At 40.4% G+C, this 20,704-nt stretch overlaps 1 protein-coding gene across 1 annotated transcript; it reads left to right on the top strand.

Annotated features, from left to right (window-relative positions):
- The first annotated feature begins 61 nt into the window (after positions 1 to 61).
- On the top strand, positions 62 to 20,613 carry LOC101164835 (matrilin-2). The gene is made up of 14 exons (XM_011484895.4): positions 62 to 198; positions 3,011 to 3,149; positions 3,235 to 3,807; positions 3,893 to 4,015; positions 4,973 to 5,095; positions 5,352 to 5,474; positions 5,596 to 5,718; positions 7,682 to 7,804; positions 8,095 to 8,217; positions 14,955 to 15,077; positions 15,160 to 15,570; positions 15,673 to 15,825; positions 18,719 to 18,811; positions 19,651 to 20,613. Exons 2-14 carry the CDS (start codon positions 3,029 to 3,031, stop codon positions 19,704 to 19,706), a joined length of 2,268 nt encoding a protein of 755 aa, XP_011483197.1. The 5' UTR covers positions 62 to 198; positions 3,011 to 3,028; the 3' UTR covers positions 19,707 to 20,613.
- The last annotated feature ends 91 nt before the right edge of the window (positions 20,614 to 20,704 follow it).

The following is a 20,704-nucleotide window of genomic DNA, read 5'->3' as shown; positions in this document are numbered from 1 at the left end:
TCCACCAGGAGGAGTCAGCCGGTGTAAACAGACCTGAAGAGGATGGAGTAAAGGGGCTGTACAATACTGAAAAAAGAAAAACATGGCCACTATATACGTATGTTTATGACGTTAACAGAGGAGGTCGAGGTTTTCCGCTGCGGCTCCTCACAACTCACTGCTGGGATTATTTCAGAAAACCTGACATTTCTTTAAAAGGTGAGTAAAATTTCTCATTATTTTTTTTGCTGTACTGACTGAGGCTGTTGGTCAACAATCTGCTCCTTTCCCAGCATCAGAGGTTCAAAAAATAACTTCAGTACTTTTTATTTTTTAACTGTTTTAATCAACATTTTTGTTTAAAACTATCATCCAATAATACATAGATTTGTAACTCTTTATTAAAACTGTAATAAAAATCCAGGATTGCTTTCAGGAAAGTGCCTCTGTGGTGAGGGCAAGGAATTTTCAAAATAAAGTCCAAACCGATTGGTTTGACTCATAAAACCACCCCGTCTGCAGTGCAGAAATCTTCAGGGATGCCACTTGCTTCCTCTGCAGCTTCCAGAGAAAAGTGTGAGAATGCTATGCTGTGTTCAGGTCTCCTCTGATCCAGCTTTATCTGCACATCTGGACGTTTTAGACACTTTCTATGGTGCTGGTGCCTCGTTTTTCCTGTCAGTGAAATAAAACCTGTCTTTTTGAAAACAAAAGTTTGAGAGTGACAGGTGAGCAATGGCCCTCATAGGAACTGGATCAGGAAACCATCTGCAGTACCTTTCAGCTTCTCCTAAATCACGTTAACCCACCTATGCGGCAAAAATCCACAGGCTCCTCTAGGCTGTGCTGGCTGACTTCATGAGACGATAACATGGAAAATCCCAGCTCTCATCTTTAAAACAGACTCTGCGCTAAAAGAGAAATGTACCATACGTACTGTGGAATAAAATTTGCTTTCCTAAAGAGCCTTTACAACACCTCAAATAACTTGGATGAAATGTGAAAATTCAATATTAGAATGTAAAAACATGCTTAAGGCAAACTGACCTTGCAACTTGAAAGCAGAGCTTCTCAGTTTTGTCTCTGTAAAAAAGAAAAAGCTGAAATAGTTTAACTTGCTTTGCTTTCAGACAAACGCCTCAGTTCACAACATCTTCAATTAAATTCCGTAAACGTAGGTTTTATGTGGTGTTCAGCAGTAATACATATGCATTTTGTGCTTAACCCTTCAATGACCTCATCATTGGTCCCACATCACAAACAGAAACAGCTCAAAACGCCAAACGTAGCTCACCAGAAGACGAGCACAGCACAGGTGGATGCGTCTCTGCTGCTGTCAATAGAATGAGACCCTCCACTCAGTCGTGGCAGCAAAGTGACAAGAGTATTAAGTAAATTCAACATGTCGAAGAATTAAAATACTAAAATAATTCAATAAGGTTCAAAGAAGAAACATAATCTTTACTAAGAAGAAGAACACTTTAGTTAAACTAACATAAATTACAGCAACACATTCGTTAAAACTGCTCAAATTTTTGGGAAAGAATTTAATTGTTTAAATGTTACACTGGGGAATTTTAAGTTACTTTTCCTAAATATAGGAGTAAAACAGTTCTAATTCTTTCAGACAAATGGTCACTTTGATACAATGAATTCTGGTTAAATCCGCGAGAAGATTACCAAATTATTTTAATCAGAGATGCATTCTGACTGAACAATATAATAAACTTTCTCTTTGCCATAATATGTTTCACTGAATTCAAATACTCAACATATACTGGAAGGTATAAGTAAAGTTTATAAAACTTACATAAATTTTTTTTTTCCAAAAGTGTTTCTGTTTTTAATGGCTGATATGAGTTCAGTTTATAACCTGCAACACTCCAGCGTGCAAAGTCCTGATAGAAACAAGACTTTAAAAAACAAACCAGGATGACAAAAACAACAACAAATTAACTCTTTAAAAACACTAAAAAAAAGAGCATCAAACATCAGAAAGACTAAATCTGCTGGCCTTTTAGTGAATGGGGTGACTATGATCTATATTAAATGTAATAAAAGTCGAATGTTTCTCCTTTCCTGCACTCTTCTTTCAAATGAAAATCCTCCTCTCTTCTTCCAACAGTTGTTTATCTGTGTTTCACCTCCATCAGCTCCTGGTTTTCTGTTCATGTTGAAGGCTCATCCTAAATGCTGTCTGGTTGTTTTGTTTCTTTGTTTTTTGGCCTGATATTGAATGATTAGAAACGGATCTGAACAGACGCCTTGGACATTGACATAGTTACAGACAAACAGGCTGGAGCATAAATGTGGGACATGCTCAGATTTTCGCTCTAAAGAAAATGGATCAAAGTTAGGAAGTTCCTCCACTTTCACAAGACTTTAATGGTGGCTTGGAGTGGACCACAGCCCGCACTGAGGATTCTGACGGCCACTGGCAGGTTTAGAACTTGACCAAGCTAGCAAGAATATGATTGAAGTAATACCCCATCATGATGGACACTGTCAGCTGCGTAACAAAGGGGATATCATGTTATGAAGAGAACAAACTATGAGGAATTATTCGAATTTTGGAGCCAAAGTGGTTTGATGCATATTTACATCAACAGGCGTGAAGAATGGGAATGAAGTGAAGAGTTTATACCTATTTTAGACTGTCTGGCCAGCATGCGATGTTAAGGATGTTAAGGATGTTACCAAGGCGGCGTGGGGGTGTAGTTCTGGAATCGTGAAACCAGAGGAAGAAGCTGAGTTTCTCTGCTGATGGCAGAGGACTTGCAACGTTGTGTCACAATGCACACATATAGAACATGATTGGTTTATCTGAAGCTTAATCCATCATTCCAGGTTTATTCTATGACCTTGATCCCTGTACAATAGATTCACAGCTGCAGGCTGGGATAGTCGTTTGCTTTGAGTCAATTCTCTCTCCAGGAACAGAGAAATCCTGCTCCGTGTTTTTGTCTTGGACTGTTTTGGTCAGTGTTTTTTTTTCTGCATCAGCTCTTGTGTTTGTGCTCCTGTGCTGCAGCTGTCCCCTCTCATCAGAATGAGGTGTGTGGCCCTCAGCGTTCTCTGCCTGCTGTGGTCTAACTCCATGCAGATGGACAGACATGACCCCAGAAGTGCCCCAGGGGCAAATGACACAGCACTCCATAGCGGTGCAGTGGGTATGTGACTCACTGCTCACCAAACTTCATGAACATTTTGTTCCTTCAGTCTTTGAAAACATAACAAACTTCCTTTTGGTTGCAGAGAATCCCTGCAAAGCCATCCCGCTGGATTTCGTCTTTGTCATTGACAGCTCTAGAAGCATCCGCTCCAACGATTACGAGAAGGTCAAGACCTTCATCATTAACCTGCTGCAGTTCCTTGACATTGGCCATGATGCCACCCGCGTCGGCCTGCTGCAGTACGGCAGCGTGGTTCAGCCAGAGTTCTCCCTCAACACGTACGGCAGCAGAGCGGAGGTGGAGCAGGCTGTGAAGAACATGGAGCACCTCGCCACAGGAACCATGACCGGTTTGGCCATCCAGTACACCATGGAGACGGCCTTCACTGAGGACCATGGAGCCCGGCCTCTGAACATGCACATTCCACGAATCGCTATGATTGTGACGGATGGGAGACCTCAGGACACGGTGAAGGAGGTTGCAGCTGAAGCGAGAAAGGCTGGCATCCAAATCTTTGCTATTGGAGTTGGCCGGGTGGACATGAAGATCCTGAAGACCATAGGGAGTGAGCCTCACTCAGAGCATGTCCACCTGGTGGCCAACTTTAGCCAGATAGAAAGTCTGATCTCGGTCTTCCAGTCCAAACTATGTGGAGGTAACAGACCTCAGCGGCGCCTCCCTTCGACAGTTATTCGGCATGTTTCTTGGTGTCTGAACGGGAACGTTTGTACCTCCATTAGGGTCAGAGCTGTGCGAGGTGGTGGACCATCAGTGTCAGCACATCTGCATCAACGTCCCTGGTTCATACAGGTGCAAGTGCAGAAAGGGCTTCAGCATCAACCCGGATGGCAAAACATGCCAAGGTGAAGGAGCGTTTTAGGAAATGAGCTGCACCAATTCTGCTTTCCTGTGGACGCTCCACAGCAGAAGACACTTTCACTTCATCAGAAAGATTGTTAAAGATAACAATCCCTAGTAAGAGTTGATATTTGTATAAGGTAAAGGTGATTTCTTTTTTTAATTCGGTTTTAAATAAAACTTCGATCGTGGTGGTGGACTGAAGCTGGCAGCATGTTTGTGAAATTCCATGCAGATTGCTCAAACAAAGTTTTCTTTTTCCATATTTTGGGTAAATGTGAAAGTGTCACACTCGAATGACTGCCAAACCTGTGGCCATCCCATAATAATTTTTCAGACTTCTTTTGGATGTCCCCAACATGTGCGTTCGGTTTTGGTAGGACAAAACACTGCAAAACATTGAGCCCCACAAGTGATTTTGGCCCCATGTACTTCATTGATGGTTTCTGCTGCTGTGATGTCATCTTTTTTTTTGTTTGGGGGGTGGGGGGCGTTCACTATGCCCAAAAATTCATTTTCCCAGGGTACTCTATTATTATTATTTCTGCAAATAATGGTTAGTTTTTGAGTATGTGGTAGAGGCGACATTTTTGCTCAACAGCAAAGACAGAAAGAAGAATTGCAAAACAAACTGATCCTTGCAGTCCAGACCTGCTGTGGGACATGACCATAACTCAATAAACAGAAAACATACATTTATATACTATTATTAAATATAAATTTATTTATTAGTTACTATTTATATACATGAACAATTTGTTTAGTATATGATAAATATGTTAAACATTTTTAGGTAGCTAAAATCTCATAATAATGAAGGGTAAACAGATTTTGTTTGAAGTCTTTGTGAAGGATGAACAGCACGTCATGGAGGTCTTTTCCTGTGCGACTGAGCGGCCGGTCTGCTCCTGCTGTTCTTCTGGGCTTTGATGATGATTCTCCTCACTGTCGTCTGTCTGCAGCTGAAGACATGTGCGCTGAGGTGGATCACGGCTGTGAGCAAATCTGTGCAAACCTGCCTGACGGCCACGAATGCCGCTGTCGTCCAGGATATGAGCTCACTGTGGATGGAAAGACTTGCAACAGTAGTGTTGTGTTTTATACTTTCCTTCCTCTATTTCTTCTTTTTTTTAAACACATAACAACACAGGTGAGGGGCAATTTGGATGTAAATATAATTTTACTGAGTGGGGATCACTTAGTGGGACATGATTAGGTTTCCAGTTGTAAAGTTAGTGATGTCTTGGCCTCCTAATTTAGGAAAAGGCTCTCCGTGCTCCCCCAGTTCTTGTTCACTTTGAAATCATTATTCGTAATTAAAAAGCCACTTCCTCTGGTCAGGGATCGACTACTGTGACCTGGGGATCCATGGCTGTGAGCACAGCTGCATCAGCCTTCCAGAGTCCTTTGTCTGTAGATGCATGAAGGGCTACAGCCTCAACCTGGACGGCAAGACCTGCAGCAGTGAGAGGCTCTTATGTTATGATGTCATATCAGTGGGCACATACATTACGCCGCAACAGGATCAGGAAACAGTGAAGCTTCTGCTTTTGTAATCGCCAGCAATGCTCTTGCTCTTTTCCAGAGATTGATCACTGTGCAGATGGCAGTCACGGATGTGAGCAGGACTTCATGAGCACTGACGACAGCTGTGTGTGTAAATGCAGGAAAGGATACACACTCAGACCTGATGGAAAGACCTGTAGAAGTAAGTGGACATGTTTTCACTAAATGCCTTTAAATTTCATGTTAGTTCAGGTAAATGAATAAATGAACAATTTAAAGGCTTTCTCAAGCTGTTCCAAACAAGAAAGAAACTTTACAGTTTACAGTACTTTACAGTGTACATTAATGCCAATCATTCCTGGAACAACACAAAACTCTGGAAGAAAAGATAAATAATATTTGGAATGCTTCTTTTTTACTGTTTTGTTGAGAACTTAATACAAATGTCATTGTGATGACATTTTATATGCTGCAGAAGTGTATCATATTAAAGATTGTTGTTTTCACTGCTGTCTTATTCTCTTTAAATGTGCCACATGTTACAAGAAGTAATCAGGCCAGAATATGTTTTTACAATGTAGTTACTTTACCTTTACCACCAAGTTAGCATTGTCTCATTTGGTAAGGTCAGAAGACCAAGTGTGTCTATACACTATACAGGAAGGTAATACGTGTACATACCCAGCATTTACTACCATGTAAACACACTGTAAGTACCCAGTAAATTCCATAAAAAGTACCATGTAAATACCACTTAAGTACACTGTAAGTACTGTACTTTAAAAGAAAGCGTTACCATTACATAAGTGGTAGGATTCAAGTCATTCTAAAAATTAGTATTAAAACGGATTAATATAATCCAGTTTAATCCAGATCTTTATGAGGCCATCTTATTTTGTTAAAACAATGGCCAATACAAGTGACCCACAGATTAAATTGTAGAATTATTGGTGAGAGAGAACAGCAAAGAGACAAGAATACACTGGCTAGAACATAAGAGGACAAGAGAGGTAACTTCATAACCGTAGTTGTTGGAGGATGAAGTGGACAACCGCAGACTAACTAGAACATCTGTCATCGTGTATTACCAATGTATAGCTGATATACATTGGTAATACACGTGATAATGCCATACAACATGTCAATTATTAGAAATGAATGATTGTGATAATGGACACCTTGAAGGGCATTTTCCTGCTTATACCATGGTCACTTACAAAAGAAATAGATATGCAATACAAGTACTTTAGTCTTGCTATTTAACATGTTTAAATCGTTTTTCCCAAGAAACAGAATATTTGATGCGTGGTGTGATGCGTTGTCATGGTAACAGCTAACAAGCCTTCACCGACCTGGCTATGTAGCAGCGGAGGAAAGTGGTACATGTTGCATGTTTAGTGATGTAAAGCATCATTTTAGAGGGAAGGTTCACCTCTTCCTGCTTGCTTTTGTCCAGATCTACAACTTCTATCTGCATTTTTCCCCAGCTGTTTCCCTGTGATTTTCAAGAAGTTAGGAAACGATCAACAAAAATCCCTAGGATGAGTTTTCATTTGTAGCTAATACTAATACTAATTCAAGATGGCGGCCTCTTCCCGAGGTCAAAGGTTGACGAAACAAAATGTTTCCTTTTCCAATATTGTGGCAAAATGTGAAAATCGCCAAATTTCCCATTTTGCCACAATTTGGCCACCAAGCCGTAGGTTGAGTGGCCATCCCGTAATTATTTCAAGACTTCCTTTGGATATCCAGTTTGCATTAGTTTCGTTAGTATATTTTAAAATATTTCTTCCATTAGAAATTTTTGGCCCATTCATTTTTTTTACAGTTATTTGACATAAAACACTTAATTGATGGTGTGAATGAGCATAGAGCAAAGACCTCAATTTGAAATCAATAGAAGAGTTACTTTGAAAAAGTTTCTTTGGGAAGAAAAAAAATCAAAAACAAACAATAAAGTATTTTTGGAACTGATGTTTTAATTATGTTGTGACTTCCTCTGTTTGCATTCAACATATTATCAATGTATGAAGTTAAACGGTTACGTTTTTTTCTGTGTAAAACAGGGTAATAATTTGGCCGGTAAAACTATGTTTAGATTTTTTTCTCTACTGGCCAGCTTGGCCGGTGACTCAAATATGTAATTTCGGATCTTTCTGCTGCAGAGATTGATCACTGTGCAGATGGCAGTCACGGATGTGAGCAGGAGTTCATGAGCACTGACGACAGCTGTGTGTGTAAATGCAGGAAAGGATACACACTCAGACCTGATGGAAAGACCTGTAGAAGTAAGTGGACATGGTTATGTTTGAGTAGGTTTTCTATTGGATTAATTTATAAAACAAAGAAAGACTTTTTCCAAGATCTGCAACCGACACTCTTGAAATAGGAGCCTGGGGTATACATTGCAGGCCTGCAGATATGAACTGTGATTTTTATAGTCAAACGACAGACCTTCAGGCGTTGTACTGTCTAACTCCTAATAATCCTAAACTGGAGCATCAAGGGGAAGCACTGAAAAAGCCCCATCCCTGCTGGAGATGCTCGTCCACAGTAAGTGAAGTTTGTCTTCCTGCAGAGACAGACCATTGTGCTGACGGGAAACATGGCTGTGAGCAGGAGTCGGTCAACACAGAGAACTCCTGTGTGTGCAAATGCAGAGGAGGATATTCGCTGCAACCCGATGGAAAGAGGTGCCAGAGTGAGTGCCAAACTAAGATCATGTGCTGCTGGATTTTTGAGGGTGTATTCAGGCACATTTGGTCCGCTTTAAGTCAACCAACAGAAACAGAGAAAAAAAAAAGAGTTCAACTGTTTATTTGTTGGAACGTTTATTTTAACACAGCTGAAAATGCTTTTCTGTGTCTCGTTAGGTGGCACGCGCTAGACAGGCGCTGCCGTGACATCATCCTTAAAGCTACCTTCTAGTTCCTAACAGAATTCTCTTAAAAATAATGATATAAGACCACAACGTTGAGACACAGCAAAGAAAAAGGTGGTTGGATGAATGCAGGTTCATTAAAACAACTTTTAACGTCCTTTCACTGTTTTCCCGACAATTTACATGTCAATAACACTTAGCAGCGTACCGTCATACCTGACGTCTCATCAGCACTGCATCCACTGAGTTAAAGCACACACGGCACGTCTACCTCGCAGTAACCGCCTTACAGCATACCTCCGGTCTACCAAAGTTACAAGTAAAAAGTGCTACCGATGTTGAAAATTCTTTATTGAAATATAAAGTTTGACTAAGTTATCTGTCCCGGGAAAAATTGTAACTCGAATCCAAATTCTTCCCCTACCCCTACAGCTTCTTTCTACCCCTCCAATTGTTGGGGCATTTGTAAGAAGTGATATTTTTGAAAACATTTTTGAAAGCAAATATTTAATATTTTCATTTGCTACTTAGAAAGTTTTGTTTGCAATGTGTTGGCATAAATATCACATCATACATTTGGACTGGTAGGGTTGTCCAAAATAGTTTTTAAAATAAATAAAATAAAATAAATTTATACTGTATTCATCCCTCAATGGGGAAATTCTTCTCCGCATTTGACCCATCCCCTGGGGGAGCGGTGAGCTGCAGCTGAACCGCGCTCGGGAGGCAGTAGTGTTAAGGGCCTTGCCTAAGGACCCCCACTGGGTGATGTTAACTGCTCGCCATTGATATGGTAATTGCCCCCCAGTACCATAGCTTATTCCCCTCCGGGAATCGAACCTTGGAATCCTGCATCGTAGTTTGTCACCTTACCAACCGAGCCACCCAGCCAAAAAAGGATGTTTGGTATCGCTCTGTGCTGCAGAAGGAGAAAGGCTTTTCTTCACGTGGTTGTGCTCTGATGCACAGAAGTTTACATGTAAATGTTAGCAATAACTTTTTGATTTAGCATGACTTTCTAAAGTTATAAAACTGATGTTATGTATTTTCCGAGCGCTAGCAGCTCTGCACCAACATAGCTAACCCGCGACTGTTGATAACGTCATTGAGTTGGAGTAACGTCTGAACCTGAAGACACTGGGGTTTTGTCTGAATTCATTCTCTACTCACTATATGGTACACTATATAGTGCACTCACCATTTTGTAGTGCGTTTTTGAATCTACAATTCCAAAATCGAAGGGCCCTAGAAATCTCCCAGAAGTCTCTACGAAAAACCAGTGTGCATCAACGTTCACTAGATTGGCGAATATAGACCACAATGCATTGGTTTTGAACAATTTTTGCATAGAAAATGTATTTAAAAGTATTTTTTGATAAAATATCAACATTTTCTTCTTTAGAATACAGTGGAATCATAAATGGTGGTTGCAAAACGCTTATATCAATGAGATTTTCACTTCGTGAAATCAATGACGTCATAGTCACCGTTAAAAAAAAAAAGTAGTGAGCATGATGGGAATGCTTTTAAAATCCAGGACACTAGATGGTCGTGCACTATATAGTTTTTTTTTTTTAGAAGTTAGGGCTTCGGGTGGGACTTCTGATATAGTTTTCCAAACTCTCTGTTTGGAGTGCTAAATGTTGGGAGAAGCCGTAGACGTAGGGGAAGAATTCAGCCTTTCTCTTGTTGTTCTGACCTGCCCTCACAGTTCCTGGCCAATGACTGATGAGATCTTTAGTCATGTGGTTTTGTTTACAAGTTTTGGTCTGTAGCAGAATAGACTGCTTGATGCCAGTCTGAATACAGACCAAACGCAAAGTTTGGGACTCGATCTGGAACAAATTAAGCGACTTGATCTGGAAGAGGGATTTTCCCAGTCTGAATACACCCTAAGAAACAGAAGCAGATGCTGTTAAGAAAACAGTATAAATGTGAAGGATGATAGTGATTGTGAATAAAAAACAGAAACTGTGAATCTGAAGCACAGTTAGCAAAACCTATTTAGCCTTAGCTACTATTGTGTGTGTCCTCTGTGCAGCAGTTTGCATGTTGCCTAATTCTGAATGTATTTTGGAGCAGCTAGCTCAGGGGTCGGCTACCTTTATCACTCAAAGAGCCATTTGGATCAGTTTCCTACAGAAAGTAAAACAACGGGAGCCACAGCACCCTTAGGAAAACCCTGTGTTTTCAGTGAATTTTACACGTTTCTAAAGTTCCTGAAGAAGTGTTAATTTTTTTGTATCCTCTGTCATTTAATGGGTTCCATTGAGAACTATTTCCAGAGAGGCCACAAAACTAGTAAATGTCGTAATATGTCGCAACCAACCAGCAGTTAATCCGCTTCTCCAATAGATTTTTGTCAACAAACTTTTTTTCTCATCTGGATCAAGATGTTTTTTGGGCAAATGCTGCGTGTTTATTCTGGAAAGTCTTGCAACATATGAGACTTTGTTGTTTGCTAATTCCTCATCATACTGGTAAAGTCGTTGAAAGCAAACAAATATGCTCAGGTGCTATTAAATGTCCTATTTTCTTCAGGAACTTCAATTTTCTCTTAATTCCCCATCATTGTCCTACCTGGGTGGGAACATTGTTGGGATTACATGCCGGCGGGAGTCGTGGCGGTGACGCAGGTTGATAGTCACATAAAACTATCAACTTTACTTAGAAAATGTCTACATATAGATTTTTTTAAACCTAATACTTAGCCTGTTAGTTTTTTGTTTTGTTTTTCAAATTATTTTTATGAACCTTTGCTGTTTACTGCTTCCCGACCGTAGTCGCCAGCACAGAAGAGCCGCTCCAGGGACGAGCAGCTCGCCTGGTTCCAACCCGCTCCTTGGGGGTATTCCAGAAAGCATGTTTAAACGACCCTGACTTAAACCCTGAACTCTGGCAGAAATCCGCCTGAACTTGCTTACTTTGTGTGTGTCGGTTCCAAAAGACCGGATATGAGTTGGCGTAATTATGCTCGACTTGGTAACCCTGGGCGTAATGCGCGTGCACGGCAAGTACATAAAGTTTTCTCATTCTCAATGGATCGCCGAAGTCCGGAGTCATTATGGAAACGCGTGGAGAAAAAAAGAGAGCGCTATACTTCAGTGAGACAGAGTAGGGGATTTTAATGACGGCGTTTGAAGATTATACGACCATCAAAAAAATAATATGGTTGAATCAGCAAAAGGAAGAGTTTCTCCTTGGAGAAAAAGAACGGACAAAGTGAATGCATTAGTTTCTGATCTTATTTCCAATTAAATTATAAAATATATAAAAAACGCCCCTCTCACCCTCCGCGGGTGGTTCTCCTCCAAGCTCGGGTCCTCTACCAGAGGCCTGGGAGCTTGAGGGTCCTGCGTAGTATCTTAGCTGTTCCTAGCACTGAGCTTTTCTGGACTGAGAGATCTGAGGTCTTTCCATGTATCTTTTGTAGCCACTCCTCCAGCTTGGGGGTTACTGCCCCGAGTGCTCCAATTACCACAGGCACCACTGTCACCTTCACTTTCCATGCTTTCTCAAGTTCTTCTCTGAGTCCCTGGTATTTCTCCAGTTTCTCATGTTCCTTCTTCCTGATGTTCCCATCGCTTGGCACTGCCACATCCACCACAACGGCTTTCCTCTGTTCTTTATCCACTACAATCCAGGCTGTGCACAGGTTGGTGTGTCCTGACCTGCAGTCTTGAGCGACTTTTTTGTCAACCAGGATTGGTGTTTGGCTCCTCTGGAGTCTCTACCAATGCCCTTCTGTGTGTTGCTCATGTATTGATCCGTGTGTCTATTTATCTTGGTTGCAATGATGCCTGACATGAGCTTCCATGTTGTGGACAGACAGGTTATTGGCCGGTAGTTGGATGGGACCGCACCCTTTGAGGGATCCTTCTGGATCAGGATCGTTTGCCCTTCCGTTAGCCATTCGGGGTGAGTCCCATCTCTTATCAGCTGGTTCATTTGTGCTGCCAGGCACTCGTGGAGTGCGGTGAGTTTCTTTAGCCAGTAGGAATGATGTCAGGGCCTGGGGCTGTCCAGTTCTTCATACCTGAGACTCTATCTTGGATGTCTGCCACTGGGATGGCTACTGGATTCTGTTCAGGGAGGTTGCTATTTTCTTTTTCAGTGAGACCAGCCACTGGGCATTGCTGTTATGTGCTGTGTCTTTCTCCCACATACTTTTCCAGTACTGTTCAGTTTCTTGGTGGGTCTGCTCGGCTGTTTTGACCCTGCCACTGAGCGTAGGCTGGCAGGCTGAGTTGCGAACAGCCTGTTTATCCGTCTGGCTTCATTGTCTCTTGTGTACCTCTTTAGGCGGCTGCTGAGGGCTAAGAGCCCTTGTTCGGCAGTTTCCAGTATTTCAGGTATTAGCATCTGGCTGTATCTCTTAGGTACTTGCTTCCTCATTGTACCTCTTTGAGCCTCTGTCAGCTTACTCACATCCTTCTGAGTTGCCTTGATTTTGGCCTCTAGCTGTTGCTTCCGTGGTGGGTTTTGTTTTCTCCCATGGTTGCTCTTATAGCCAAGGATCTCAAGAATCACTGCTGCTGAAGTGTAAACTATTTCATTGGTTTCTGTGATTGTTGTGGTAGGAATTGCCCTCAATGCTTCATTCACAGCTTCCAGGAGACTTTCAGGTGGTACATCACTTAACTGTTGTAGCTGGTGTCAGGGTTGCCTAGTGTTGATTCCAGACATGATCTTGTTTTTCAGGTCAGTTGCTGCCTTACTAAGCATATCTGTGGTTGTTGGGGCTGTGTACCCGAGCTCAGAGTGGGAGTGTGGTAAAGCCTCCTCTCTGACCTGCTGTTCTGGCTCCCCCATGGTGGTATTGCAATTGTATTGTGCCGCTTCAATGCAGTTGGAGTTGCCGTTTGTGGATGTTAGAACATTGGACTGCTAGTTGTTTGGAAGTTTGCCATACTGATTGTGGGTTTCAAAGCATCCATTCATTCCACATTCTCTGCATATCACCCTTCTGGGTGGGATTGCTTGATTAGTAGCATTCTAACAGAACCTTGTTCTCACATCTAGTCCATTTCCGTGTTGTTCCAGCAGCCCACTTTCCATCAGGATATATATATATATATATATATATATATATATATATATATATATATATATATATATATATATATATATATATATATATATATATATATATATATATATATATATATATATATATATATATATATATATATATATATATATATATATATATATATATATATATATCTTCTTCTATATATATATATATTCTATATATATTCTATATATATATATATATATTCTATATATATATATATATATATATATATATATATATATACATATATATATATATACATATATATACATATATATATATACATATATACATATATACATATATATATATATATACATATATACCTTAACCTTAAATGAATTGATTCAAGTGGTAACAAGTATTTGAGTTAAATTTATTCTACCTTATTTCTTAATGTCTATCCAACTCAATAATTGTTTATTACTCAAATTTACATATATATCTAACTGTCATTTTACTCCAATTCAATTAAATGTTTTTCCATCTTAATTTATTGCACAGATATTCTCATTTTATTATCGTTAAAATGAATCACAGCAGCACCAAAGTTGCACCTACTTAATTGAATTAATTTGAATGAAAGTAAAATAAATGTCTGAAAACTACGTGTTATTTTTAGATTGACTGAACTCAAAAAAATTATTTATCTTAACCGAAGCAAATAAGTAATTTGATCAAAGTAAAAAGTTTATTTTTCCAACATCCATATGTGGTCTTATCAGCCTCTCACGGTGGAAAAAGTATTATCTGAGCTTCTTCATCCACTAAATCATTTTCAAATGGACACGCCATGCTGCTTCACTTCTCTGAAAACAAACTAACCTTCAACTAAACCTGATCCAGACCAGGTTATGTTCAGAGCATGAGTTGCTATGGCAACTTGACATACCCTGAAACATACCTCCTTTTTTGGAACCCAAAGCTGAGGTTATCCACTTCCTTAGCCTCTAACTTACCGTGGTAACTAGCATAACCTGCTTTTTGGAATACCCCCCTGGTTCAGACCTGCTCACAAAAATACAACAGCTGATCGACAGACAACCCAGAGCGGTCCTGCATGATGAGGCTTTTATTCACTTCTCATTCAACATGTACTGTCTTTTTAGAAGAACTTTCCATCCCATAACAGACTCTGATCCACGTTCACACGCCTCCTCCGCGCGTTCACGCTGCTCTCCTCCTTCTGCCCGCTAGAAACATCCAGATGGTTTTCCATGACAATCTTAGAACATTATAGTTATTTCACAAAACACAGAGAGCCGCAGCACAGGGATGCGGCACCGGAGCCCCAGGTTGCCGACCTCTGAGCTAGAAGGTCAGTGTTAATTCCCAGGCTCAGATAGATGAAGGGGGAATTCTGTATTTGTGATTAACACTATTCATATTTTGTTCTGATCTTTGTGCTTGGAGCCTCTTTTTCTGCAGTTTTGTGACGGATAGAGCTCTTTGACATGTGTAAATAAGACAGTTTCCTCAGGTGTGGACGTGTGTCAAACACTGGAGCACGGCTGTGAGCATCAGTGTGTGGCCAACGGCAGCTCCTACATGTGCAAATGTTTTGAGGGATTCATCCTGGCTGAAGATAAAAGGAGCTGTAAAAGTAAGAGAGCATGTACTAGTGGTAGCGCTTCTTGAAATTCAAATGCATGAACTCAAATGTCCCTTGTCCTGGCTCCTGACAGAACCAGAGTGTCACGATGGAGTCATGGATTTGGTCTTTGTGATCGACGGCTCCAAGAGTCTGGGTCCTGCCAATTTCGAGTTGGTGAAGCAGTTTGTGAACAGCATTGTGGACTCTCTGGACATCTCCAGGACCGGGACTCATGTAGGCCTCATCCAGTACTCCACCAAGGTGCGCACAGAGTTCACCCTGGGTCAGTACGTTACGGGGGACAGCATTAAGCAGGCTGTGGGTCGAATGCAGTACATGGGGAGGGGCTCCCGAACCGGCTCAGCCTTACGTCACATGTTCGAGTCCAGCTTTTCATCCAGGGAAGGAGGCAGGCCAAACACGCAGCAAGTCACCATCGTGTTCACTGATGGAAGGTCACAGGATGATGTTTCTGAATGGGCCAGTAAAGCTAAAAGCTCAGGTGCCTCTCCTCATTTCTCCTGACTTCCCATCAGGCAACAGGCTCTCAGAAAGTGTGTGTGCTGCAATTGTTCATCATCAGCTTGTTTTCTGTAACTTTCAGGGATCACAATATATGCTCTGGGTATCGGCAAAGCCATTGAACAGGAGCTAAGAGAGATCGCATCAGAGCCTAATGAGATGTACCTCTACTATGCTGAGAGCTTTGAGAAGATGGGAGAAATTACCCAAAAGCTCAAGTCCAGGATGTGTAAAGGTAAATGATGAAGAGGGTTGCTGGGGCCAACCCAGACACTGTTGGCCAGAGATGGGGTACACCCTGAACAGGTTGCCAGTCTGGTGCAGGGCCACACATTCACAACTCCAGGACAATTTAGGGACACCAGTAAACTAATGAAGCAGGTTTATGTCTTTGGGAGGAATCCACACATGTGCAAACAGATCATGCAAACTCCACTCAGATAGAACCCAGCTGGGATTTGAACCGGGGCCTTTTCGGCATGAGGCGAGAACATTTACCAATGATTGCAATTCTACAATTGTTTGATTGATTGATTGATTGATTGATTGATTGATTGATTGATTGATTGATTGATTTATTTATTTATTTATTTATTTATTTATTTATTTTCACAGACAGCTAGTAGTTACAAAGTTGTACATTCAAAGAAGTAGCAAACATTTCTACTGAAACCTACTGGAGTCAGAAGGTCTCAGAAACATTGCAGTAAAACAACAATCCAACATAATTAAGCAACTTCATGTATGAACGTTGAATTCATTCAGAAGATTAAGAACAGCAAGTTTTTTTTTTGTCTTTCAACTCAAACCCCCCATTAATTCACCTTTTAAAAGACTCTTTATGCTATTAAATTGGCGGCTGAAGAGCTCAGTTGGCTGGGTGCAGGACTGGCACATGGGAAACCAGGGTTTGTTTCCCAGGGGGCACAATGAGCTGCATCCATTGTTGGTCCTTGGAAGAGACCCCTCACGCTACTGCCTATGTAGTCACAGGCAGGGCCAATGAGTTATATCGCTAGAGGAGACATTATGTAATTCCCCATGGGAGGAGAGCACCGCCATTTTGGTGAGGTCAAGTCACTGCTGCAGTGCATGCACGTGCACACATTTTTTGCAAAATGCCAGTTCATTGTGTGGGTTTCAACTGCCAACATCTGAGAAATTAGGCCATGAAGGAGGAAGGCACAACATTTGACAGGTAAGTACTATAATTCTTTTCTTTTAATGCTGCAGGGGCTTCATTAATAGTACACATGTTGACAAGCATGATGCTGCAGAGCTATTATCAACCTGCTGCATGATGTACATATAATTTGCTGTCAACAGAAATGTAAACTTTATTTTGTTAAACCTATACACAGTATACTAGGACTAGGCTATTACAGTAATATAGCTTTATAATTTTCTGACTCAGAGACTGAACTTTTCTTGCAGGTTTCCAATGGATTCAGACTTAAGGAAAAAGTGGGCCTTAGCAATCAAAAGAGCTAACCCAGATAGATGACTGTGGTTACCAACTAGCAATACAGTCTGGCTATGTTCAAAACATTTAGAGGAAACACACTTTGATTTGCTTGAAACCCAGCACCATACCTTCTGTGTTACACCAAATTGATCACTCCAATGAATCAGTAGGGTAGATCTATTGGTTTTCTTATTTTCCGAGTAAATCTATTGTTAACTTTTGGACTTTTTGTTGACTTATTATTCATTTATAATTTATTATTTATTATTATTATTATTACCATTATTATTATCATTATCATCATCATTATTATTATAATTGACTTATTATTGACTTATTGTTGGGCTTTTCTAAATAATTTAAATCACATGTCAAAGAGGTCTAAAACTTCTAAACATTTAGAAATTATTTTAAAAAAATCTTTGTAATAATTTTTGAATTTGTAATAAGTCCTGCAACTATGCATTTTTCCTTAAAGTTTGAGCTTTTAAGGTTTTGTGTGTGTGTGTGTGTGTGTGTATATATATATATATATATATATATATATATATATATATATATATAAATTATATAAAAGCTACTTAGATGCCACCATAGACTAGAAAGCATTGTCATGTGGACGCCGACGACCTCACCAAGATGGCGTCGCGCTCCGCCAGGTTTGGCCAGGTTTCCCAAGCGGGCGTGTCTCCTCTAGCGACATCTGGGTCCCCCTGTGCCTGTGCCCATCCTGGATAAAGTACAGGGTTGTGTCTGGAGGGCCATCTGGCTTTAAAATCTCTACTGAAACACCTGTGTTGTGCTGCCCCCTGAAGGGATTTACTGAAAGGTTAACAACAATGTTATGTCATTTCATTAATCCTGTCCCTCTTTGAGAAAAAATGGCAGCTTGTTTACAACTTGCAAGGCATTATGGGACCGCTGAAGAAAAGCTAGCTGGGGCTAGTGTCTGCTACAGATCTAAACGCCTGTGTGCAGTGGGTCTTTATGAATTCATGCCTATTAGATGATAGAGCATTTCTTTAGCTGTAAACAAAATTATTTAGAGACCTAATAGACATGTCCATGACCAGTGGCCAAGAGCTTTTTAGCACCTTTCCAAGCACCAGAGTGCTTCAGTCGCACATTCATAACCAGATTGTGATGACCAGTGAGACATGACCCCTGTCTCAATCACTACCTTAAAAAATGGCAGATCAACACTTGAACTTTTGCTTTCTGTGTTTTTGAACAGTCAGTGATGGTTATTTGTCAGATTTTAAAAAACATCCACTCTTTAAATATGACAGCCCACACTCTGAAAATGACAATGTTTGTTATAGATGTGATTCGGTTGAGTTCTAAAGAAGTATACCATTTTCAAACCTGTTTTGGACCACATTTTATCAGCCTCTTTGTTGTCAGAAGCATTGTCCTGATTGATGATCTGACAGCATTCTTCTGTAACCATCACTGCTCAAAACTCTGCACAACCGCAGCACGTCAACATATCCTATCAAAGCTTCCCCTGTGCTTTCTGGACCTGAGATGAAAGGTGCCAGGACTGAGGAGCTGTCGCAGAAATTCATCCAGACCTTTCTGACTCGCCCACATTTAGACATGGAGGGAGATGAGAGAAAAAGCGGACATGAGACCAGATCTTGTGCTTTTTTTCCCTCCACAGATAAACCAGCGGATGAAAGCATGTGCCAGTGTGAGAACATGATCATGTTCCAGAACCATGTCACAGAGAAGCTGAACAACCTGGTTCAGAAAAATATCCTTTTTGCACCTATCTGGTTGTGTTGCATCTCCTCTGTGTGGGTCAAAGTGAGCTCTGACAGCTTTGTGTTTGACAATCCACATGCATCAGTGTCTCACAAGGAAGCCTGATGTTGCTGATTGTTAGCCTGCAGGTTGGTTTTTGTGCCTATGGGGGTAACCTTGTGTGTTTTATGTGAGTCATTGCATGTACTGTATTGTTGCATCTTTTTAAGACCCACTCCAATCTTCTTTTGATCTGTTTTCAAAGTGTTCTCAGTGGTCTTTTAATTATGCAGTTTTTAGCCAAAACCCAAAAACCTGTGCCGGTTTCGAGGACATAGTTTCTGCAGAAATCACTTCTGAGTTGTGAAGCGGAGCAAACCCCCCCCGCCCCTTCCCCTACCCATTGCTAAGAGCTTGCCCGCCTTGCGTATTTTTTACAACACAGCTACAATCTCTTTTTTAAAACTGCGTTTTCTCGTCTGCTCCTGATTCGCAATGATTTAAATAAAAAATATAATCAGAATCTTAACTTTCTTGATGTTTGTCCTCCATCATCAGAGAAATCCTGCAAGAGGAGGTTAAAAAAGCCCAAAACACCATTTTCATCAGGATGGGTCTTAAAAGGTCATCTCAAACAGTACATGGTTGAAAATTGGGTCAAATATCAATGAAACATAAATAACTGGGTCTGTCATGACAAACGTATCTGCACACAGGAGGCATGTTCTCTAATCAAAGCTGCTGTAGGTGATCCTCTTTTATGCTGTTGAGAATATGTCTGTTTGGTGTGGATTTGCTCTATTCTGGGCCAAAAGGATAAACTTTTGTGAAATTCTTTAACATGTTCACTCGAAGACATGAATAAGAAGCTGGAGTCTCTGGAGAATCAGCATTTGCAGACATGAAGAGCTGGCATTCTTCAAACCCCCTTTAATCTCCATCAGTACGCTGTGCTGAAACAAACGCTGTTACAGTGACTTGACTTCTCCTCCCACAGATTTTGCCTTTATGAACTAGCCATGTACATTTATACATCATAAATAAAAATGGCATGAATTACATGCAGTTGTGTAGATTTCCAACCATTTTCAGCAGAAACATGGAGACAGACGGAATACTTTCCATCTTTAGATCTGGGATGAATGCATCCTAAAATAGTTAAATCCCTCCAGACTAAGGAAGACGATTTGGGTTTCATATCTTCTAGTCCTGGCATATGTGTCGTTTTGGCTCAACAATGAAGCCAAATAACCCCAGTAAACAGTTGTGACAGACCCCTCCCACAGTAACCGTCATATCTGATGACCAACGCTTCTTAAAGTCAAATATAATATTTTGTTCTTTTAAAATGAAACTTTATTGTTATTTTATTAATTAATTTTTGTACTTCGAATTTATCAATCTGACAAATTTCCTGACACAAAATGGTTTATTAAGAGACTGATCCATGAAAACAGGTAGTTTCAGCAAACCTTGACAAAGGTGAGAGTGACCTTCATCAAATTCTCTTGCACATTTTCTTCTTCTTCTCTAAACTCAGTTGATTTTTCATGTTTCATGTTTATCCCTTGTGCTATCTTAGATGACCCCACCCTTACATTGAATATTTTAGTTGCCTGACTGTAAACATTGATGTCTATAATGTTTTTATGAAGGTTTAATGTTAAACTAACTTGTTTTTCTAAAAAAAAAAAGTTTTTAGAAAAGCAAAAATTGATTTTGAGAAAAAAAATCAAACTTTTCTGCTATGATAAACTTTATATTCTATAAGTTGAATTTGTATTTTTAAATAAATAAATGAGACATTTGGCAGCTTTTTGTTCTTGTTCTTCTGACTTTAAAATAATCTGGTGCATTTGCAATACTAAAGATGACCACAGGGTGGGGATCATTCAAGTCACGC

This window comes from Oryzias latipes, chromosome 16 (genome assembly GCF_053564925.1).
Source record: "Oryzias latipes strain Hd-rR chromosome 16, Olatipes_Hd-rR_3.1".
Classification (NCBI taxonomy): domain Eukaryota; kingdom Metazoa; phylum Chordata; class Actinopteri; order Beloniformes; family Adrianichthyidae; genus Oryzias; species Oryzias latipes.
Note: the sequence above shows the minus strand (reverse complement) of the source record. Positions and strands in the feature narration are given on the sequence as shown.